The sequence below is a fragment of the Nycticebus coucang genome, chromosome 14 (assembly GCF_027406575.1).
Source record: "Nycticebus coucang isolate mNycCou1 chromosome 14, mNycCou1.pri, whole genome shotgun sequence".
Classification (NCBI taxonomy): Eukaryota; Metazoa; Chordata; class Mammalia; order Primates; family Lorisidae; genus Nycticebus; species Nycticebus coucang.
In genome coordinates, this window is record NC_069793.1 from 79,976,277 (window position 1) to 80,001,802 (window position 25,526).

Sequence of the window (25,526 nt, forward strand, 5' to 3'; positions counted from 1 at the left end):
GGGCATATAGAGGAAAGCAACTCCCCATGGAACACTCCAATCTTTGTCATAAAAAATAAATCAGGGCGATGGAGACTGTTACAAGATTTAAGAGCTGTAAACTCCAGTATGGTCCTCATAAGGGCGTTGCAACCAGAATTACCCACTCCTGTGGCCATCCCTCTTGGTTACTACAAAATTATCGTTCATCTTAAAGACTGTTTTTTCACTATACCACTCCATCCATTAGATCAAAAAAGATTTGCATTCAGTCTCCCCTCTATTAACTTCAAGGAACCTATGAAAAGATTCCAATGGAAAGTTTTACCACAGGGCATGGCCAACAGTCCCACCTTATGCCAAAATTTGTTGCCACAGCTATTCAGGAAACTAGGCTTCACTGGAACTCCATGTACATCATTCATTATATGGATGATATTCTAATTGCTGGACAGAATGCTCAGCAGGTTTTACTATGTAACAGTGATTTATCATCCTCCCTCACAAACCAGGGACTTCAAATAGCCCCAGAAAAAGTTCAGCTAAAAGATCCCTACCTTTACCTTGGTTTCCACCTAACTGGACCCAGAATTACTAATACTCAAGCTGCCCTCAGATTGGACAAATTAAAAACACTAAATGATTTTCAAAAGCTCTTAGGGGATATAAACTGGCTTAGACCTTACTTAAAACTAACCACAGGGTATTTAAAACTTTTATTTGCTATTCTACAAGGCGATAGCAACCCCAATTCTCCTAGAACATTAACAGAAGAATGCCATCAGGCTTTAGCATTAGTACAACAAGCTATTCATTCACAATTTGTTACAACCATAGATTACACTCAGCCCCTGAGTTACATCATTTGTAGAACTTCTCTTACACCCACAGCACTATTTTGGCAAACTGCCCCCATAATGTGGATCCACTTACCTGCTTCTCCCACGAAAGTTATTTATCCCTATTATCAGGCTGTCGCGGATATCATCATTATGGGAAGGGAAAATAGTAAAAAATACTTTGGTAAAGAATCAGATATCATTATACAGCCTTATTCTCAGGCACAAATTAATTAGTTATTTCAAACTACAGAACATTGGCCTATTGCTTGTGCTTCTTATTCAGGTAAACTTAACAATCATTATCCACCCAATAAATTATTACAATTTATTAGTACACATAACTTTGTATTTCCCACAAGAACCTCCAATTCCCCATTGCCCAATGCCTTATTAGTTTTCACAGATGGCTCCTCTTCTGGTCATGCAGCTTACACCTTTAATACAGAGATTGTGCAATTTCAGGTAAAATCAAATTCTGCACAAATTGTAGAACTTAAAGCAGTTATCGCAGTTTTCTCCGCATTTCCCAATTGAGCTTTGAATATTTATACTAATAGTGCTTATTTAGCTCATTCAGTTCCCTTATTAGAGACAGCAGGGCAAATCAAACATGTATCAGAAACTGCTACCTTTTTCTTGCAACTCCAAAATCTTATACACCAAAGGACCCTCCCCTTTTTCATTGGACACCTTAGGGCTCATTCCAATTTACCTGGCCCCCTAACTGATGGTAACCGCAGAGCAGACAGAGCCACTCACTTAGTCTGTACTGCCCAAACCACCACAGAGCCTGATCAGATCACATTAGCCTCCACTGCTCACCAATTACATCATCTAAACGCTCACACCCTTAGACTCATGTTTCAAATTACCCGGGAACAAGCCCCCCACATCGTAAAGCAATGCCCTTCTTGTGTAATTCTACTCCCTACTCCCCATCTAGGAGTAAATCCTCGAGGTCTCATACCCAATGCCATCTGGCAAATGGATGTTACTCACCTACCTGAATTTGGAAAACTCAATTATGTTCATGTAATCATAGATACCTTCAGTGGATTTATTTATGCCACTGGCCAGACAGGGGAGGCCGGCAAACATGTCATTGCCCATGTACTAGCCACCATGGCTGTACTAGGCACCCCTAAACAAATTAAAACTGATAATGGTCCAGGATACACAGGATATGCATTTAACACCTTCTGTAAACACCTCGGTATCAAACACATTACTGGTATACCATTTAGCCCACAAGGGCAGGGCATAGTAGAACGTGCCCACTTATCTCTTAAAAACACTCTAGAAAAAATAAAGAAGGGGGAATGGTGCCCTGTTAAGGGGTCCCCAAGAAATCTCTTATCCCATTCATTACTTACTTTAAATTTTTTCACACTGGACCAAGATGGCTGGTCTGCAGCAGACTGCTTCTGGCACCCAGATACTAAACGGGATTTTGCCACTGCCCTATGGAACGATCCATTAGAGAATAAATGGCACGGCCCCGATCCAGTTTTAATTTGGGGTAGAGGTGCCGTATGCATATATTCACAGAAGATGGAAGCAGCACAATGGTTACCTGAACGACTGGTCAAACAAGTAGATAACATCATCACCTCTAAATCCAGGGAGCAAGAGACCCCCTGAGAAGGCTTTCTTTCCTTTTCTTTGCAGGTAACTATGAGCACATGGATATGGCTACTGCTGGGAATCTCTCTCCTGATACGAAAAAATGAAGGTGGTTTTGGTAATCCCTATGAGGCTCGGGCACTCTTAGAAAAATTAACTGGTACTCCTTGCGAGTGCCATGGTGGCACCTGGAATGGTGAGACAACCCCTCTCCTAAATGTAGATTGTGGTGATAAAACAACATACTTAGTAATGAGACAAAATATTCATGGAGCACAGGCATGGGTCTGTAGCAAAAAGGCTAAAATTATCCCCACCTTTAATAATAAGCCTGGACCATGCCCTTGTATAGAATTCCATCCATCCGTACATAATACCTGTTATGAGCAGGTTCAACTATGCACTGGTACAGATAATAATACCTATTTTACAGCAATCTTGACCAGACATTTTTTGGGGACATTTGGAGGCGAGTGGGACACAGTCCCTCAGGTCCAGGGGACCTCAAATAAATATGCCCAATCTGGCTGTCCCGATACAGTAGGAAAAACAGTTTGCTGGAATAAGACTCCACCTGTGCACATCTCTGATGGAGGTGGACCCCAAGATCAGGTGAGACAGAATATAGTCCAAAAGCAACTGGAAAACATTGTAAACCACATGTCTCCTAAATTTAACTACCATCCAATAGCTTTACCCAAAAATAGGGATGCAAATCTAGACCCCCAAACCCTGAAAATGCTAGACATCATACATAGGTTACTTAATCAATCCAACCCTTCTTTGGCTCAAAATTGCTGGTTATACCTTCATTTAGGACTATCTATGCCTATTGCTATCAATGTTAATTCCATTGAATTATCATCTAATAACTGCATGCCCATCATGCCTTTACCAGTACAACCTGTCTTTTCTGAAGCACCCTGTATTGTCTCCCCTTATAGAGACGACAGTTATGCTATTGATATTGGCATACTCTCTTTGACCAATTGCACTGACATCATCAATATTACTTATTCCCCGTGTGCTCCCAATTATCTGGTATTTGTTTGTGGCAATAACTTGGCATATACCATTCTGCCCACTAATTGGACAGGATTATGTACTATCGCCCTTTTACTACCCGATATAGATATAGTCAATGGAAATGAATCTTTACCTATAGCATCCTTTGATTATATATCTGGCCATTCTAGAAGGGCTATCCAATTTCTCCTTCTCTTGGCCACTCTGGGAATCACTGCTGGCATGGCCACTGGTACTGCTGGTATGGGCTTCTGTACATAAATATACTGAACTATCTCAACTTATGGCAGAAGATATAAAAGCCCTATCAGGCACAGTTAAAGATCTTCAAGATCTATTAGATTCCTTAGCTGAAGTAGTACTACAGAATAGAAGAGGTTTAGATCTTCTAATGGCTAACCAAGGAGGCATCTGCTTAGCATTACAGGAAAAATGCTGCTTTTATGCAAATAAATCAGGAATTGTTCGAGACAAAATAAAGAAATTACAAGATAATCTAGAGGAAAGAAGAAAAAAAATTATGGACAACCCGTTTTGGAGTGGGCTAGATAGCTTTCTGCCTTATCTCCTTCCATTTTTAAGGCCCCTCCTTGGCTTACTAATATTACTGTCACTAGGACCTTTTCTTTTTAATAAAGTCATGGCCTTTATAAAACAACAAATTGATGCTATTAAAATGCAGCCCCTCCAGGTTCATTATCACAGACTTGCTATGGAAGATGAACGCATAACCATAACTACTTAGGGGACTGGCTAGTCAAGGACGGGTAACGAGGACCCTCATCTCAGACTTTGCTTATCCTACCAACCTAAGACAGGAGCCCGGTCAGATAGCCACCGTGTATCCCATGATGAGTAAGGAGGATCAGCTGAGATGGTAAGGCGGTCCCAACCTAAGACAGACACAGTCATCCCGCCCTCTCGGTTGAGAGCTGGCAAAACTTTAAAGGTAAAATGTACATTTAAAAATATTATTAAAAAGGGGGACCTGTGGAAGGCTGACACCACAGCATCTATTTTGTAGGCCAAGTGCTATTTCTGGTACTAACAGACTTAAGTTTCTATTTCCCTGCAAATCCTAGGCCTAAGTTTCTATTTCCCTGCAAACACCAGGCCTCTTCTCATAAATCACATGAGCGAAACTTGGAAACTTGCCATTTGGAACTTATCTCCACCAAGGCCAGGTTGCTTGAATACCTGGTGAACCTCCTTCTTCACCTACCCTTATATACCCTGGAAGAACTTTGCAATAAACGAGACTTGATCAGACTCCTGTCTTGTCTCCATTCTTCGTGCCCCTTGCCCCTTTTTTATTCTCACCCTCTCCTCCAGGTATCCCTGTCAACTGACCCGTAGGCCGGGTCAAGTTATAATTTAGACTTTATCAAAATTTAAAACTTTTATGCTTCAAATGACATCTTCAAAAAGTAAAAAGTGACTTACAGAATGGGACAAAATATCTGCAAATCACATATCTGATAAGAAAGTAGTATGCAGAATATATAACGGACTCTTATAACTTAATAATAAAGTCAAGAGAATTAAAAATGGATAGAGAATCAAAGAAAGTAAACAAATGGCCAATAAGTACATGAATATTATTACAACATCAATAATTATTAGGTAAATGCAAATCAAAACCAAAATGAGACATAATTTCACAACTATTAGGATAGTTATAGTTGAAAGGTAGAAAATGCAAGTGTTGGTGAGAATATGAAGACAATAAAATCCTCCTAGCTCCCTGACAGGAATGTAAAATGGTGCAACTGCTTTGTGAAACAGTTTGACAGTGCCTCAAAAAGTTAAACAGAAAGTTATTACAATGGCCCAGCAATTCCACTCCTATGTATATAACAAAGAGAATTGGAAACACAAAGTCCACACAAAAACTTGCATAAGAATTTCCATGGTAAGTTATTCATAATATTTAAAAAAGCAAAAAAATCCAAATGTCTAACAATTAATGATTGGATAAACAAAATGTGGTATACCCATACAATGAAATGTCATTCATCAAAACAAAGTAAGGAAGAACAGATGCATGCTACAACTTAGATGAACCTTGGAAACATTATGCGAAATGAAAGAAGCCAGTCACAAAAGGTTGCATGTTAACAAAATCCCACTTACAGGAAATGTATAAGATAGGCAAACACTTAGAAATAGAAATAGATTGATAGTTTCTAGGGTTGGGGACAGAGGTTGAATGAGAAGTGACTGCTGATGGGTGTGGGATTTGTTTAGAACATGAAAATGTCCTGAAAGTGTGATGATAATTTAACAACTCTATGAATGGAGTAAAAATCATCAAATTGTATACTTTAAATGGGTTAATTGCATGGTATGTGAATTATATTTCATATATGAAAAAAACAAAGACCACTGATGGAAACAATAATGACAAAGAAACAAAAAATCCCAAACATCTGTAAGAAGAATTCCATAAAGTTTTACATTCATTCTGTGTTGTATTCGATCTTTGGCCAAGTGGCACCAAGAGAAGGTAAAATAAAGAGGTAGGTGAATATTGAGGCCTCAAAAACCAGTCAAGTTGAGTGAAGTGGAAATTCTAGAGAAAATATGAAAAAGTACAGAAAGAAAAAGCTGGGCACACTGAATATAAACTTTGCTAACCTCAGTTTTACTGTGGGCCAGCCTTCTCTTCCCAGATGGTTATCCACTATTCTTCCACTTAACTTCTCAGATCTTGCCAGCAACCTCAGGACTTGTATCTTCTCTCTCTTTGCCTGGCACTTACTAGTATATGTTTATGTCTCTTTTGTTTTATTCACTCTAACGTTTTTATATTTGCTCACTAGGAATGACCTTTTACCTTTCCCGTTAACCAATTCCCCCTCCAAAAATACTGTGGGTTCCCATGTTTAACACATTAGTGTACCAAATTATTTCATATGAGTGCTGCAGTTCACACACACCCAGGTGTATTCAAGTCAAAAATACCACACCTACAGTGCATCTTACAAGGGTACATGTGACATTTCCTAAGTATAGAATATAAATGTCTTAGCAATAACTAAGAAAATGCCGTGAAGGTTATGTTAACCAGTTTGATGAAAATATTTCAAATTGTATATAAAACCAGCACATTGTACCCCATGATTGCATTAATGTACACAGCTATGATTTAATTTAAAAAAAAAAATACCATAAGGGTCAAAAGAAAGGGAAAAGAGGAACATATACATGTATCAGTCTCATCTTCCTCATAATTTCCTGACTTATAGTCCCCGACCACAGCAAAATTGAACTCAAAGCCATTCCACAGAGCTCATATTTCTGAAAGTACATCAGGCTTTTTCTGAGATAATTTCCCCTCTGGACTCTTTTCCAAACCTGTGGCTACCACCCATATAGCCAGATGCACTCTAATCCCAGTGCTTACCATTTTAAGGTCCTATACTCTGCAATTTTCTGTAATTTTTCTAGAACTATGATCATCTGATAATGTCCTGACTTTTCATTTTACAGGGGGACTGCTGATAGTATAAAAACCTTGCCCTAAAAAATAAAAATCGTCTCTAGTCTCTGGAAAGACAAGACTCATCAGAGCCATCCTGGGTGTAATTTCCCAGCAGCAGAATTAGCCCAGCGGGAACAGCATTTATATGAACTCTGGAAACACCCAAAGAGCAGACAAGACACTATTTTATGACTGGGTTAAATGTTTCTGAGTGGCATGGTCTGAGTTTTTATGGGGGCTATATACAAAATTAGGTCACGCAATGAACTCTGGGGGGGAAATGGTAGGGGAGCAGCTACCAGAAAAAGAAGAAAACCTTTAGGATTATTTCAGAACAGCTGACAACACATTGTATTAGCAGGTTTCAATTAGAGTGAATGATACTGACTGTGGATAATGGGAGGCGGTCTGGGAGAACATGCTGAAACAATTAGCACTTTAAAAGAACATCTCCTTTGGTTTCTATGAGGAGCATCTGTTTATATTGATTTCCCATAAAAGAGAAAATAGCTTGAGATAGCTTTATGTTACCTGGAATATAAACATCTCTTTACACGCCTTTATCATCTCTTTATCATCAGCCCCTGTCAGACAACAAAACCAAAATTCTTTTCCAAAGTTGTAAGATTTCTTCTTTCAAAGTCTTAAAGAGTTGTATATTAACTCCTAGAACCTTTTCTTGCCCCAGTTTGAATCCTTTTATGAAGAAATGGCCCTCACAAATAGATATAAATAAGTAGTCCTAAATTGATAACAGGTTATTACCTGTTTTTTATGCTCTTCCTCATCAATTCCTACTCTCTTCTGGAATGACCTATCTTTGTCTTTCTTTCCTCCTAGGAGTGATCGAGCAATTACTATTGTGTCAAGTATTATGTCAATACTTCCTATTTATTATTTCATGTAAATCTCAAAATAATCCTTTTGTGTACATAAACTCAGAGTTTAAGTAAATTGTCCAATGCTATACAGCTAGTAAGTGACAGAGTTAATATTTTAACTCAAATATCATTTAATTCTAAAGCTTGTACCCTTAACTATAATTAAACATCACATCTTTTGTTGTTCAATATCTATCTTGAAGTAATTTTCCATTCTGAAATTTTATAGCTCTCAGTACAGACCATTATTATAGAATGTATACCAAGTTGCAGGGGCTCAGGTAAATACTGCGCTCATATTCATAGTCATAAAAATCATTGAAACAGACAATATAATTAAATTTAAAGTGTAGGGATAAGGAATAGCATGATTCTAGTGATTAATATAGCCATATAATGAGAGATAAACAAAATGCCACACTTTTCATTAGGGAAGATATTTCATTTATAATCATTTAGGAAATTTAATTATGTCCATGTTTCTGTGTAATTACTGGGGGTAAAATTCTTTTCTGCTGGAACCCTAATCTATACATTATAGTTCTGACTAAAAGGAAAAATCTTCAGAAAAAAAGTAAAAAAAAACAAACAAAAAAACCTCAGCCTCTTAGATTCACTACTACATAGGCGTAGAGTGCCAAGAAAGAGAAAATCCAGTAAGAAACTCAACACATAGTAACAGAAGCCATTTTCAAGGCAATATGTAACTGATTACAGGCATATACAAAGCAATTTGGAAAGAGAAATCTTCTCAGGAAAACCAATCATAAAAGTTCTACATTTAAATGAAATCGGAGCAAAAGCACACAGAAGTCTAAGACTTTGGATACAAACATTCCAGAGTAGAGTACTGAAGAACAAGAATAGAGTAGGAGAGAGAAATGCAAGAGAATCAACTGAACTTGAAAAATGCACAAAATAATAGAGACTATCCATTTATGCATGTAACTATGTATTAATTTATTCATAACTTGCTAAAATCCTAGGAGGATTTGAGACAGCCGAGACATTCTCCTAAACATAGTCTTCATCCTAAGACTAAGATTTTCACCATTTCCTGAGGGATGAGAAAATGAAAATTAATTAACAGCACTACTTTATAAATTATATATCATTTTTAATTATATAATATATACTAACTGTATAGTTAACTACCTATAGAAATAACCAAAATTAGAGCAGAATTAAATGAAATTGAAAACACAATCATTAAGAAGATAAGTGAAACAAAAGGGTCGTTTTCTGAAAACATAAATACCAGAGTGTATCATACAAATCAGCCACTTTTCTTCAACTGCTTCAGAGCACAGTACAGTAGAATGAGGCTACATCAAAAATGAGGTTGGTGTCTGGGCTCTATTCCCAGCTCTACAACCGATGCACTATTCTTGCTCCCTTTGCTTCTAAATCTCCCATCTGTAACACAAGGATAATGACATAGTACCTGCTTGTTTCTAAGGCACTTAAAAATTCTCAGATGAAAGATTCCACACAAATGCAAAGACTATTACTACACTAGGAAGACTTAAAAATTGCAAATCCATGCACTCGTCATCATTAAGCAGTCAACACAATGACAGAATAGAAAGCATCTTTCTCCAAAGCATTTAAAATCAAATATTGCTGAGTATGCAGCTACTTAGCAAAAAAAAAATGTGCAAATATATTTATTTTTTTTTCACTTTTTTTTTTTATTGTTGGGGATTCATTGAGGGTATAATAAGCCAGGTTACACTGATTGCAATTTTAATGACCATCTAATCTAACTCTAGAGAAATTCTTTGTAAGTTATCCTGACTCCAAACAAACTCATGGAATCCCTAACCATGGGTGTTTCTTCAATAATGCAAAGCTTTCTCAAAAGACATTCCTTTCCCTTTCAAAAGGTTTTCTCTACTCCAGAACTTTAAAATACTCTAGATGATTCCACCAAGGTTATTTCAAAATACAAAAACATTTCTCCTCCAATCTTTTCAGCAAGTTCACAATAATCAAACTTACAGTACAGTGGTGGACAGGCATCCAAGCAGGGGCTTCCACTGAACAATTCTGGGCTGGGCATTTGCCTTGATTTTGCTGTAAATAAGTAAAACTGGTGTTATTTTTCATACATATGTGCAGCAATATATACTTGCTGGTACGTTTTTTATCAATATGTTTATCATCCTATTTATAAGTACAGCAGAAGGCTTTGAGAATGATTTTTCAGTGCAGTTCTGTAGAAAACTAGGAACTTCTACTTTCATCAAAGCATGAGAAAATATCCTTTCCTTTTTTTTTTTTTATTACTCTAAGGACTAGGTTTTATTATTATTGTTGTTGTTTGTTTGTTTTTTACTTTTCAATCAGCTTTCTCAAGACTTTTTGGCACCAGGTTTTCTCAGCATATGGCCTGACAAACCCACACAGAAAGCATTTGAGAACCATTCTCAACCCAGAGGCTTTCTTTCTTCTCCTTCTTCCACGCTCCCAGACAACACTATATGTACTGTACCCAGTGAGATCACTTGAGTCAAGGATTAGAAGGACTTATTTGTCTACCCTTCCAGACTATAAGCCAGTGGTAGTGATTCTGTCTAGGGCATTTCCTAGAACTGCAGAACATAAAGTTGGAAGGGATAGGTCTTGTCTGACTTCTTGTCACATCAAAAACTGAGATGCAGAGAGATGAAACAAACTGCTAAAAGAGACAGAGGTTCAACATTCTCAGCCACTTTTCAGGTAGTTTTTTCTACATTAGAAATTTATTTTCAGGGCGGCGCCTGTGGCTCAGTCGGTAGGGCGCCGGCCCCATATACCGAGGGTGGTGGGTTCAAACCCGGCCCCGGCCAAACTGCAACCAAAAAATAGCCGGGCGTTGTGGCGGGCGCCTGTAGTCCCAGCTACTCGGGAGGCTGAGGCAAGAGAATTGCTTAAGCCCAGGAGTTTGGAGGTTGCTGTGAGCTGTGTGAGGCCACGGCACTCTACCGAGGGCCATAAAGTGAGACTCTGTCTCTACAAAAAAAAAAAAAAAAAAAAAGAAATTTATTTTCAGTTAACATATTCTTTTGTTGTAATATCTATAAATTCACTTCTAAATGGCTTTCAGAAAGATTGAACTTATTCCCTTTAGCCAACAATACTATCGTGTCATCTCTTAATAAGGAGAATTGATTAGTCTTAAAGGTGGAAAGTATTCTAAGAAAATATCTTTTATCTTTTCTTTCCTTTAATGTACACTGAGTGATAATATAGATATAATTTTAGTGATCATAAAAATAACAGCTGTGATCTATTGAGCTACTAAATATACCAGACAGTATTATGTTACATTATAGTATCATTAGTCCCCACAACAAACATGGGTAGTATTATGTCCATTTCACAGGAGAGAAAACTAAGGCTTAGTGAGGTTAAGCAACTTGTCCCAAAGTCACCCTACAAGAAAGAAGCATAGCTATTACTGTAGCAAGAATCTCCCCAACTCTGGTACCTATGTATATTCTTCCTTTTATAAGAAGCTGCCTCAGGTATTTTTTATTTTCTATCTGTTTAATGAGACATAAGACATGTCTTTCATAATCCAATATGATCTCATATTATTGATGATCCTAATATTTCTTATAGAAATGAATAAAATACTGAACTCAGTACTCCTATCATGCTAAGAATTTGTGTCTATGTGTGTGTGAGAGAGATTTATAAGCTGTTTATGATAACCACTGTATAAGTGATCTATTTTTAAGGCATCACTAAGCCCTTAAATGCTGTCAGAGTGATTATGGATAAAGTAACCATAGGAATAAACTTAGATCACCAGTCTCCATGATCATTTTTCTTATTTGAATCAACACATGATATGCAGCAGCATCAGCAGGTTATGGAGGTACACCAGACTGGTGTCATATGACCACAATTTCAAGCTAAACTTGACCACGGGCTTGTTGTCATGAGATGCTCTTGGTAGTCACATATGTAAAACAATGTTAGTATCTTGCCTTATGCACAGATGAAAGATGTAGATTTATCCCATTTCCCTATAATACTTTGCAAGGATGCTAGTAATGTGAAAATATACAAAGTAACAGGGACAATTTTTTCCTATTTTAATAGTTTAAACTCAGAAAACAAATTATATGTGAGGGTAAGCTTTTGAAATTTGAAGGCATTCTTAAAATGGTAACAATTATTATTTTCAACTATAATAATGAATGCCCAATTATATTGGTGAGAATGTCTTCTCTGGAATAATTCATAATTGTTATTATTACTAAGAGTTAATAATAAGCTTGTCCTATAGATAGTATATATCTTTATAGAGCATATGGTAAAGAAGTAAATTCAATAAATAAATGATCTATGCTTTGCTAGAGGAATATATGTACAGTCATCCCTCAGTATCTGTGGGGGACTGTTTCTAGGACCTCCCACAGATAACAGAATTTCCTAATGCTCCAGTTACTTACATAAAATAGTGTAGTATTTTCACATAACCCATAACATCCTCCTATATACTTTAAATAATCTGAGGATTACCTTTAATATCAAACACAATGTAAATTCTATATAAATAGATGGTATACTATATTGCTTATGGAATAAAGACAAGAAAAAAGTCAGTATATATACAGTTCAGGTGCAATTATCATTTTTCTAATTTTTTTTTTTGTGTGTGACACAGAGCCTCAAGCTGTTGCCCTGGGTAGAGTGCCGTGGCATCACAGCTCACAGTAACCTCCAACTCCTGGGCTCAAGTGATTCTCCTGCCTCTGCCTCCCAGGTAGCTGGGACTACAGGCGCCTGCCACAACGCCCGGCTATTTTTTGGTTGCAGTTGTCATTGATGTTTTGGTGGGCCCGGCTAGATTCAAACCCGCCAGCTCAGGTGTATGTGGCTGGCGCCTTAGCCGCTTGAGCTACAGTTATGATTGAATTTGGAGGTGGAACGCATAGCTATAGAGGGATGACCACATGCACATAATAAGATGGGAGCATAAATAAAGAGTGTTTGAACTTCTATGGATATATAATATGGCTTAAAGAAAGGTGAAAATCTGTGTGAGTCTATCTCTTATTCCATTCTTACCTGATTTTTGAGACTAATGTCTTCCACTAGTGTTTCAACTAAGCAAATTAACAACATTATTATACAGGGCTACAAATAAAAAGGCCTACTAAAGACAGATGCTGTGTAAACATAAATTAATGTTTATTCCATGGTCTGTGGTCAGAAAAAAATACATGACTGATATAGAAGTCAGAATATTGGATTTCAGGACAGTGTCCCCATTAATCTATCTATGAAACTTTGGGAAACTGACTTTACCTCTATAAATGTTACTTTTCTGGCTGTGCACGTTGGCTCACGCCTGTAATCCCAGCACTCTGTGAGGCCAAGGGAGGTTGATTGCTTGAGCTCAGGAGTTTGAAACCAACCAGAGCAAGAGCAAGACCCCATTTCTACTAAAAAATGAACAGAAAAAAAAAGATCCAATGTATTCGGTACTAATATGAAACCAATATATAAACAACCACATGCCCACAAGAAAGCTAAAACACAAATATAGTCTAGCAAAGGGGAGGGCAGAGCAGGGAGTGGAGGGAGGGAGGAAGAAGGACAATTGGTGGGATCTCATATAATGTCTATGTGAGGGTGTTCAGCACACTCCCCGGGTGAAGGGCTCGACTACAACTTGAGTTTTACCTTAGAATGGAAAATAATGTATCTTAAACATTTGAACCCTTATATGAATTTGAAATATAAATACATAAAATTTATTAATATTTTATGCATAAAAATAGAAAAAAACTAGCTGGGCATTGTGGTAGAGGCCTGTAGTCCCAACTATTTGGGAGGTTGAGGCAAGAAGATCACATGAGCCCAAGAGTTTGAGGTTCTGTGAGCTATCATGATGCCATTATACTCTACCAAGGGCAAGAGAGTAAGACTCTATCTCAAAAAAAAGAAAAATCTTACTTTTCTTATCTATAAAATAAGATTGGCTGAAATATGTGATCCAATGAGGAGAAAGAGTGTCACATTTCCCAAAATCTTTTCTAAACTTTGTTTTCCTCACAAGAATTTTTAATACACTCCTTCTACCATAGGGGTATACCCTGCAGTTGACAGTCATCTGGCATAACTGTAGCAATACCAATAGAAAATGATTATCTAAGTTCCAGTGATAGCATGGATCAGATGGTCTCAAAAGCTCCTACTTAAATATGGTTATTAAAAACCCCAATCTTATCTTGTGTTTTATCTACCACTTCACTCTATCTTTAAAGAAGATAAGATCTAACAGTGGGTAAAGGAACTGCTATAGTAGGTGGAAAAGTAAAGGTTTAAAATTCTCTTTTTTCCTACAAGTCTTCAGTTTCCTTCTTCAATATCTTTTTTTAATATTGAATGTAGCTACTGTGGTATGATAGAGTTTGGGGGGTACTGCCTACTTGGTAGATCCCTCGCCCATAGAAGGCCATCTAGAACTGGCATGAACCCTGGGAAAAGGATATGCTCGAGACTGCCTCAAGGTTAATTCAGAAGCCAAAAATTAAGGGGGAATGTTAGAATTCCCTCAAAGGCTAGTCCAGCTCTCCAAAAAAAAAAATCAAAGATAGAAATTGGTTAAAAAATTTCCCTAAAGATGGAGTTTTCTCTTCCCTTTCTCTCCCATTTTTCTACCTAGGAGCATTATACTTGTAGCTTATTGATATATTACATGACCAAGCTTCAGAGATCTATAACGCTGACCCTGAAAAACATGTCCTTTTAAGAGACAAAAATGTCAGTGGTTTTGGTCTCTTGAAACTGGACAGGTTGATGTCTCTAAGTCAGTCATCTTCCTTGGTTGTCTTCTTCTAACTTTAACATCCTGATGTATTTCATTCCATAATATCCTAAGAAAATTAGGCAAATATGCTGACCAATTACACTTCAGACTGAATTTATAAATATGAAACTATGAAGAATTTGAACAGTGACAAAAACACCTGACAATGAAAACTCTAAAAATTGGGCAGCACTCAAAGCAAAGTGGGTAGGGCGCCAGCCACATACACTGAGGCTGGTGGGTTTGAACCTGGCCTGGGCCTGCTAAAAACAATGACAACTACAACAAAAAAATAGCCAGGCATTGTGGAGGGCACCTGTTCTCCCAGCTACTTGGGAGGCTGAGGCAAGAGAATCGCTTGACCCCAAGAGTTTGAGGTTTCTGTGAGCTGTGAGGCCACAACACTCTACCAAGGGTGACATAGTAAAACTCTGTCTCAAAAAAAAAAAAAAGAAAGAAAGAAACCCTCTAAAAATTTTCTTCTTAATTCATTTCATTCCCAGAAAGAGTGGGAAATTTTTCTGTATCAGAGGCTTATACAATGTTAGAGTGTTTTGAAGTTTACAAGGTGCTTATATAGTCATGTAGCCATTTTACCCTCAGAAAAAGTTGCATGCAAAAGAGTGAGAACTGATTTGTCCCAATAAAATGTTGACCTAAATGTTTCATTCAAAATAGCAAAGATCTAAAATGTTCTGCATTTTTTGTATTTTTTTTATGATTCACAGTAAAATGGTTCTCATAATCATAGTTTTTTTCTTTTTTTCTGGATTGGGAAATGTTCCATGATAGAACTACACACATATTCATTCATTCATTTATGTTTCTTTCACTTATTAAACATGTATTACATGAAAGGTACCATGCTTAGTAAACGTAGAGGTAAAAATTTAGAGATATAAAATTTAAATAATCTTTACACTGCAAAAGCTCCAAGCCTTTTAGGAGATACAGTGTTTTAAGTTTAAAACACGGTTAAATATTAGGATTATTCATTATTTCATTTAGTTGGGTAAAAAATGTTTATTGAGCAAATATTATGAGCCATCTATGGTATTAGGAATAAGGATATAGCAAGACCTAATATTTGTCTAAAGAAGTACAGTCTAAGAATATGAACTGATAAACATACAGTTATAAAGCAACATTACTAATATGAGATTAAAAAATCATGATATAGGCAGGTAAAAACGATGTATTGCACCCATTCTTGGAGCAGGACTAAGAAATAAGCAATTGTCAGAGGAAATTGAGTGAAGTAATTGAGGCCAAATGTGAAATTATTGAACTCTGGCTGAATAAATCAGGAAGGGCTTTAGAGGGGAGACATTTCAGCTTTCCAATAAAGCTTTTAGGAGGGAAAGGTGTAAGAACAGGACATACTGAGCTAAAGACACTCCATGCACCATCTGACAGTGCACAATCAAGGCACTGTTGACCTTGGTTAAGAAATCTGTCAATCTTTAGTTCTGGGCCTCAGAGACCAGGGATTGAGGAAAATTCCCTATTCTACACAGGAAATTGACATTATTTCCCATCATTTTGCTTTCCCATCATTTTGCTCTCTCTGCTTGGTAGAACTCGAGATGGGAAGTGGGGTGTGGGATAAATGAGTCCTACCAGGAAGTGTATTAGGAGGGATCTAGATCTGATAATATAAAAGACACAAAAGCCTCTCCTGAGTTTAGACTTTGAATAAGTACTTTAGCTGTCTTTCTCATCCTTTCAGAGAGTATGTAATGCCAAGTGAAAAATACCAAAGTGGCATTTTTCATGACAGAACTAAAATGGCACATAATAATACATGTATAAAGGGACTGTGAGTTATAAAGTACTTTAGAAATGTAATGAATAATTATAAAGTATTATTTTATAATTTTATAAATAAGGTCATAATTTTATGACCTTATTACTAAAATTATTAAAACATTTTTCTTATCTCTAATTCAACATATTTTTTCACATATCAAGAGTTAAGAAAATTTTCAAAAAAAAAAAAAAAACTATTCCCAGGGTGTCTCCAAATCATCAATTTCATATATATATATGAAACATATATATAAAGTATATATAGAGAGAGAGGATATATAAATACAGACATAATTTGTATATAGATAAATATAAACACACTATTGTATGTATCTATATACACATACATATACAAATATGTTTTGCATATGTGTATACATGTGTGTATAAATAATTTATTTTGGGGCGGCGCCTGTGGCTCAGTGAGTAGGGCGCCGGCCCCATATGCCGAGGGTGGCGGGTTCAAACCCAGCCCCGGCCAAACTGCAACAAAAAAATAGCCGGGCGTTGTGGCGGGCGCCTCTGTAGTCCCAGCTGCTCGGGAGGCTGAGGCAAGAGAATCGCGTAAGCCCAAGAGTTAGAGGTTGCTGTGAGCCGTGTGACGCCACGGCTCTCTACCCGAGGGCGGTACAGTGAGACTCTGTCTCTACAAAAAAAAAAAAAAGTAAATAATTTATTTTGGTAAAATAAAGATTTTCTTCCAATTAGTTTTTTTTTTTTTTTTGCCATTAAGATGTGTAATTTCAGAGTGAGATGTTAAAGAAAACAAGAAAATCTAATTTTGCTAGGTGTGAAAGTACAATACAGTATAGGTAGAAATCTATGCACAAAATATACACTGGAAGTCCTAAGACACCAAGTCATGATAAAAATGAAATTACAAAGAATGTGCTAGTCCACATGTATAATTTTCAAAGGAAATTAGTGAGAACCACCTGCAGGACTGAATACTTACTTGTATTCAGTATGCAAGGGTTGGATGGTTTAAGATTTAGAAAAGGAAGAGGTTTTCTTTGGAGAGGGGTTGAAAGGTCTCATTTCTCATTTACAATTAGTGAAAGAGCCTTTAATGAGACTGCACTTAGAGCTTGATATAACTTAGTTTGGGTGTGAGAGGCCAGTTTACAGGCATTTAACTCCCGCCTGAGAAATTTAACCAGCAAGGTACCATGGTAAATTGGTTAGTAAATCAGGAGAAGTGGCTTTATCTGAGTTAGCTGGCACTCTAAGAGTTTGTCAAGGCAAAGATTCATTCTGGAGTCATTGTGATGTCTGGCAAGACAAGTCTTTACATAGGGTGGACTATTACGAAACTTGAGGATAAAGAAATTAATTATTCATAACATAGGAGATTCAGTCAAAGAGACCCAAGCAGGAAACTTCCAAAGACGCATAAAAGTACCCAGGAGAAAAAAGTCTGGAGCCAGGCTGCCTAGGTCAAAATCCCACATCTATCAATTACTAGCTAGGTGACAATTTTAATTACAGAATTAAGACTAGATTTATGATTTTAAGTGTTGTAGGACTTTTTACTCCCTGTAAATTACTGGAAAGTCATGAGACTACCCCATGAGACTACCCACTGTCCCATTCAGTGGACACAGTCAGGACCACCGTGTGGTTTCTATTATTATATCCCATAAGTTCTCCTTGTTCAACATATCAGTTTACAAATGCAAAACACACTCATGGTTAGTGTTAACTTTTTCATTCAATTTTGGATACAATTCTTCATATCCCTCAATATATGACTTCATCCTTTCCCAGGCTTATCTGTCTATTTGCTTCCTTTTATTTTCTCAGGCTTCAAAAGATGTTTAAAATAAGTTGGCCTAATTTGTTTCTGAGGAAATCCTTACTAAAACTGAAGCCATGCTGGGGAGTCATGAATTTGCCTCTTTTTTAAATAAAGAAATGCTGCTGACCTATTCTCCATAGGATGCTGAGAACATGGGGTTTTCAGTGGGTAGCAAAGATGGTGCTGAGTCATCCTCACAATTTTCAAAATCCCTGTGACTTCTAGCAGACATTTGCCCAGGTTAGCAAAGGTACAGTCTATGGTTAACTTATACATAATAAGATTAAATACTCAACATTAAAATAATATTCTAACAACCTAGCTCATCAGATTAGTTATGATGAGTAGGTTAGGCTCTCAATTCTGGGGCTGGGCACATTTAAAGATCATAAATGAAACCATTATGGTGATTCGCTATTTCATGGCATTAATGGAAGAAGATAGTGGACTTGGCCTAGAAGCTATTTCCTAGATGTATAATGAAATAATATTTATTGAGTATCCGTTTGATGCCAGGCACTTGACATTTAGCTCATTCTATCATCACATTAATCTTGAGAAGGAATGGAAGAGAGTATTTAACACCATGAAGAAGCCATTGAACCTGGGTTAGTATGCCAAAGTCTTCACTTTTTGAATCTGTGACTTTGGATAAGTTTCTTATTCTCTGTGAGTTATAGTTTTCTCATCCATAAAATAGGGAGAAAAATATCCAGCTTAAAGGATTATTGTAAAGATTATATAAGATAATACATGTAATACATTTAGCCCTGGGCCTGGTACAAATGCTAACGGTAATAAGATAAATATATAATTTATATAATATTAATATCTATTTTATTAATTGGGATCTTTCTCCTAGGCCTCTTAGATCTTCAAGGCTATATTCTCACCTGAGTATAAAATAATATTTATCTCACAAGGTTACTGTAAAAATTAAATGAGGAAAAAGTGCAAGAAAGTATTTGATACTTAGCAAATATTAAGAATTTTAGATTTTAGCTTTGTTTATAAGTTTTTAGTCACTAGTTAGGAAGATGGAAAGAATAACTGAAATATAGCTGTTTTAATTTTAATTTTGGAGCCAAAATTGAATCTTCAGTCTGGAATCACATACTTGAAATCATTGACCTATAAATATTTCTAAGAAATATAATATGATATTTTAGCATTTTGTGGAGACATATTCCAATATTCTCTGAAGCTCTACAAATCTCCAAAGCTAAATATCTATGCATAGTACTATGCATAGTTAAATGCAAGAGAACAATTTAAGCCTCTAAACATAAGATTTTTCAAAATATAGTTTTGGTAAAATACTTTAAATGCAATTAACATTTGCATACTATCACTGCATCCTACTAACAAGATGAAAAAAAAGGAATGGGTTACAATTATTTATACTTTTCTCCTTGCAAGAAAGAAATTTTGGACATTGCTACCACAGTAAGGGAATATTCTTCATTTGCAAATGAAAGTCTATTATGTAATAGACTACAAAGTCTTATGGAAACAAAGAACTATGACTTCTAAAATAAACTACTTGTTCTTTCCAACATATTTCAAAATTTATGTGTGAAGATACCTTTCTTGGATTAAGAAATTAACAGCCAGTGAAAAATACCTGAAATTCCAGGACTCCAAAATAAAGTCAATCTTTTGAGGAAAGGAATGCCATTCAGAAACAAGATGAAAGTAATTTACTTCTATTCTCGCTGCTACCATAGAGACAAAGAAAAAAAAAGTGAAGATATTTAACAGACTTACTCCTTAAATTTATAATTAACTACATGGGAAGGGGACAATTACCATATTTCTAAAGAATAAAGGATTTTAGAAGTTGAGCTTTTGATAAGACGTAATTACAGCCTATTAAATATGCAATGCATGTCAATTTGTTCTTATAATCTTCTTGAATTTCAAAAAATACGTATACATTGGACAGTGTTTTCTAAAAAATAAAAATGGAATACCATCAAGTTAAACTTACAGAGCTTTTTCTTATTAGAGGATTTTTTCAGATACTTAAAATTCTGGCAAAACTTAATACAAAGAAGGGGTCAACATATATTGCTTGTATATGTTTCCCATCTTCCTGACACCTATAAATATGTATGTTTGGACAAACGTTAATCAATGAAAGAGCGTGCAAGCTTTTGTAGATCAGGTGCCATAGCCAACATTAAGCAGTCAGCCAGGAAGAACTAGCAATTAGATGTGTCCTTGTTTTAAATAGAACTTCAGATTGCTGAGTAAATTACATGTGTATTAATTCAGGACAGTTTTATTTTAAAGTACTTGGAATAAACATTGTGGTTGTAAGTCCTAGAAGAGTCCTAACAAAGACCAGGGTGGGAAAAATTATTTTGCTAAAAAGAACATTTTTATTTATCATTTCTATAGCAAATGATTTAAAAAATTTTTATCATCAATAATATTTAAATTCCCTCCCTGATTTAATTTTTATTTAGAGGTCTATTTGAAAATAAATAATTTATTTTATTTTAGAATATCAAAAATATAACATGAAAGATTATATATCTCATTGTAAAAAATATAAAGTACAGGATAGATATGTTAAAAATATTAACATTTCATTAACTGTGTTTTCAGATAACAACTTAAATTCTTGCTGCTATGGTTAATAAATGGTATTATTCATATCTTGGATATTCTTTTTGTAAAAGTGAACAAGTAATCAAGGAAAATCTCTACTGCTGTTTGGGATAGTGGTATATTTAATTCTTCTGAGCCATTTCTGTCTAGAGGTCTCAGAATAGTTTTTTTTGTTTGTCTGTTTTTTTACAGTTTTTGGCCAAGGTTGGGTTTGAACCTGCCACCTCTGGCGCCCTACTCCATTGAGCCACAGGTGCCACCCTAGAGGTCTCAGAACAGTTTTAATGGAATGTTTGATGCTGCCTAAACCTCTTAACTCAGATCTTAACCAAAAATTAACATAACATCCATTCAGGACCCCTTTACATAGTGATGGTATCATTTGTGGATAGTTGAATAAATTCTAATAATCAGTATTATTGTTTTTTAAAGTTTCTTTCATAGGTTATTTGAGGTAAAGTCATTCATTGATGCTGATATACTTTATTCTCTGAAATGCAAACCAATGTTAAAAAAAAAGAAAAAAAAGATGAGGCAGGAGATTCGCCTAAGCCCAGGGGTTGGAGGTTGCTGTGAGCTGTGTGTTGCCACGGCACTCTACCAAGGGCAATAAAGTGAGACTCTAGCTCTACAAAAAAAAAAAAAAAAAATTAAAAAAAAAAGAAACAGAATTGTTGTGAACCCCTTCCTAGATAAGTTTGAATACTAAAAGCTAAATGCAACCTAATGCATAACACTTTTTAATAAAAGATAATAAACACACTATTATTTCTCCAATTCTTTCATGACTTGATAGTTTATGAAAATAAATCATTTTTAATTTTCTATTACAGTTTTCTGACTCATTTTAATAAAATACATTCCATAATAAAAAAATAAAATACATAATAAAATACATTCCATAATAAAAAAATTACTATGCCCTCACAGTATATATATGATAAATATATACATATAACAGATCAAATTATTTTCCCTCAAAATAAGGTTAAGTATTATGCTATATGAAGTCACTGAGAAGTTCCACAGACACCAGTTGGCATGACATTCTTTTATCAAACTGAAAATCTGATTTGACTGCTTTACTTTTTGTCTAATAAAAATATACAACTGACTTCTAAGTATTTTTACACTTGGATTTTAGAAGTTTAAATTGTGATCATGATAAGCTGGTGTCTCATAGGTATGATCTAGTTGCCATTTTTTCTTGCTATTTTTCTTTTAGCCCATTACTCTTCTACTAAAATGGCATCCCAGTGTCACTTAAGGCCCACCAACTGTTCACAGGTAAGCCTCCTAATTGCCTCTCAACTGAGCAGTCCATCCATTAGAGTACAAAGACTAATTTTACCACTATTTATTGAAAAGAACACATACAAAAGGTGTATATATATATATATATATACACAAAACACCCACGTTTGTGTAAGCATTTCATCTACTCATTTGGTTGCTTATTCAACAATAAAATATCTACCAAATGTCTATTAAATGAAAGACTCAATTACATATACAGTAGAACCTCCATAGTTGACCACCTGCCTACACTGACCATCTCCTTAACTTGACCTATTTTCATAGACTAAACATGTACCACATGGACGTATCAGAACAGTAGGCCTCATTCCTTATGTTAACCACTTCCATGTGTTCACCAGTTTGTTACAGTCCCTTGGGTGGGCAATTTACAGAGGCTCCACTATACACACACACACACAAACACACACACACATGTGTATATTTTTTTAAGGAAAGTCCCAGTTAGCATGGAAAATGGATAGGGGGAGAGGGATAGGAAAGGCAGAAAGATTAAGAAGGATTTTATTGTAGAAATCCAGATAAGAATCAGTGAGAATCTGAAAAAGGTAGAATGACAGCCTGGTTTCTCTGTTACAATAAAATTACTGTAGACTCAAAAAAAAAAAAGTGGAATGAAAGATAGATCATAGGAAATAGGAATTAGGCAGTTTGGGATTTAGGAAAAAATAAGAAAAACAATTCCCACTTTTCTAACCATAGCAAGTGGTACAGAGGCATATTATCCACTGAGCAGAGAATCCAGCAGGAGACTGATTTATGCTTGGATGATTCCAGAGAACATTTTCTTGAAAATTTTGACTTAAGTTAACTTAATGGGTAAACAAAACTCCAAATTCTAAAAATTTATTAATTTACTGTCAACCAATTTCTCATAAAACCCGTTGTCCCTAAAAGGTTGGTTCCAGAACTGAATTACTTAGATACAAAGAAATGAATATGTGTAGGTAGGAGCATTAAAATAGAGATATAGGGGGTCTGGGCTATTTTCATAGGATTTTGAATCTGGTAATTTGGCATCTTTCTCTCACTAATAAAGATCTATAAATTTGGGGAATATTTGCCCACTGAATCCAGAGGAAATTCCTATCACCATGACTAAACATGTAGAAATTTACCACTTTAGTTTTCTAAGTGAATTAGTAATCTTAATGTAAAGTTTAGTGTTAAATGTCAGAGAAAATGAAAGAGAAAGAGGAGGAACAGAAACACCCATGCCTGCTATTTATTGGCCATATGTGTGTATAGTTGCTGTACCAAGCTCGGTGTTTACATTTGCATTAACTACTCCATCCATCTACTGTGTTCTTTGTCAAAATTTTCACAAGGCTTTTCCTCTTAGGTTCCCAAAACTTCTCCAAAGAGGATATCTCTGTTCACCCCATCTAAAGTATCCATTCATCCATCATTCTAGCCCATTACTGTATTTTAAAAATTACAGCATTTCTTATATCATCTAAAATTATGTTTATCCTTTGTATTCCTATTGACACCCTATCTCTTTGCACTGTAGTTTAAGTTCCCTGAGGGCAGAGACCTTGTCTGATTTTATTCACTGTTATCCTCCCCACCACTCATAATAATGCCTTGCATATATCATGTACATAGTAAATATTTGTGGGGGTAATGAATATTGCATTAAATCTCCACAATAACCCTTTGAAGCACTTACTATTGTATTACTTTATAGATAAGGAAACAGAGATTGGGGTAAATTAAGTCATAACTGGCAGAGCTAGGACTCCACTAAGAATCTGACTCCAAAGACTATACTTTCAAACACTGTGCTATTCCACCACTCTAAGCCAAATTCAGTGGTGGATGCAAATTGTTCTCCAACATCCCCACTCTCAATTCTCTGAGGGACCTCTAACATGTCAGGCCAATTTTCTTGTGTCACATATAAGTAGTTCTAAAACACATGAACACAGCTCTCACTTTTTTTCGCCATACAGTTATACTAACAGTAATAAAATATCCCAATTTAAACTAGGATTTTCTCTTATTAATAACTATAGTCATACTTTCCATTTTGCATATAGTATTTTATATTTTTAAGATAAATAAACTAGCTAGATTTTTTACATATCTATATACAGAGATAGAAATCCTATTCAGGAAGTACTGAAAGGCCAGTGTGATTATTCCCATTCCAGACTTGAAAACATAGGGCTCAGGGAGAACAAACTGAGTTGACTGAGATTACTAGTACAATAAATGAAAAACCAAGTCTATATTTCCTGAGTCTTAATCCAATTCACATTCTAAATTGCTTCTAGTGAACACACATACATGAAACAAGACAGCCCTCCCAGGCTGCTATAATCAAGGGTAATCAGTGTGCTTTAAGAAAGTCTTACCTACAAACATTCAGATGAAATAACGTGTAAATAATAAAGGGAAAGGATGAATTGTTTGTACATTATGAATAGAGTTGTGTGATTTATTGAAATTTTGAGCATAATAAATGTTTAAATATTATTTGATTTGTAAAATTTTATTTGCATTTATTCCCTCAGCAAATTCACATTTGTCTCATAAAATAAGATTTATATAAAGGTCTTATAAAGGACAATCTTCTCAAATTCATAGCTCTTTGTGACATATGTGGCTTTTACTCACAGAACCAAAAATGTTCTGAAATGAATTGTGAAATAACATCCTGGTAATCAAGTTTTCTAACAAAACCATTTAATACAGATGTATTAACAGATGATTAGTATAATTCACATAATAAAATTCAACTTTATTTCTAAAGGTTTTCTTGCACAGTCTATGGATATGTGTCCAAAAAACTACAAATCTATAACTAATTGTCAATAATTCTAAATTAAGCATTAGATAAGTGCATTATCTTTATTTATTTATACATTTAGGTTGGTGAGGAAGGAATAAAATCAAAAACTTAGTGACAAAGCATGTTTTAACTAAGCAATAGCCTTGAGAGTGGATAGGAACACAAATATTACAGTGAAAAGGACCCAAGTTTGGATCTCCCCATGAAACTTCTTAGTTGTATAAATTTTTGTCACCTCTATGATGTGGAAGATCATTGGGTTGGTCTAAAGAGTAAATGAGTTTTAAATATCCCAAATTCCTTCAATGTCCCAAATAGTACCTATATAAAAATGAGAAAAATAGACATAGTTCTTTTCCTTATGGAGCTTCTCTCTAGAGAAAAGACACAAAGAAAATAGCCACAAATCAGTGTGCAATTGTGAATTGCTCTATGTGGAAACAGGGATAATATGACAACGTACAACAAGACTGCATGCTTTTTCAGGAAAGGTAGTGCCCTGTAAGGTGAAACCTGAAAGATAAGTAGAATTTAGACATGCGG

General features: G+C 35.6%; 1 protein-coding gene across 4 annotated transcripts in view; it reads right to left on the reverse strand.

Moving 5' to 3' along the window:
• DLG2 (discs large MAGUK scaffold protein 2) overlaps positions 1-25,526 on the reverse strand; it is a 2,435,891-nt gene that overhangs the window by 1,873,936 nt on the left and 536,429 nt on the right. For all 4 annotated transcript variants that reach the window (XM_053560224.1, XM_053560234.1, XM_053560232.1 and 1 more), the window contains one exon: positions 9,837-9,911. In XM_053560224.1, coding sequence (XP_053416199.1) covers positions 9,837-9,911 — 75 coding nt within the window. The remainder of the gene's footprint in view (positions 1-9,836; positions 9,912-25,526) is intronic.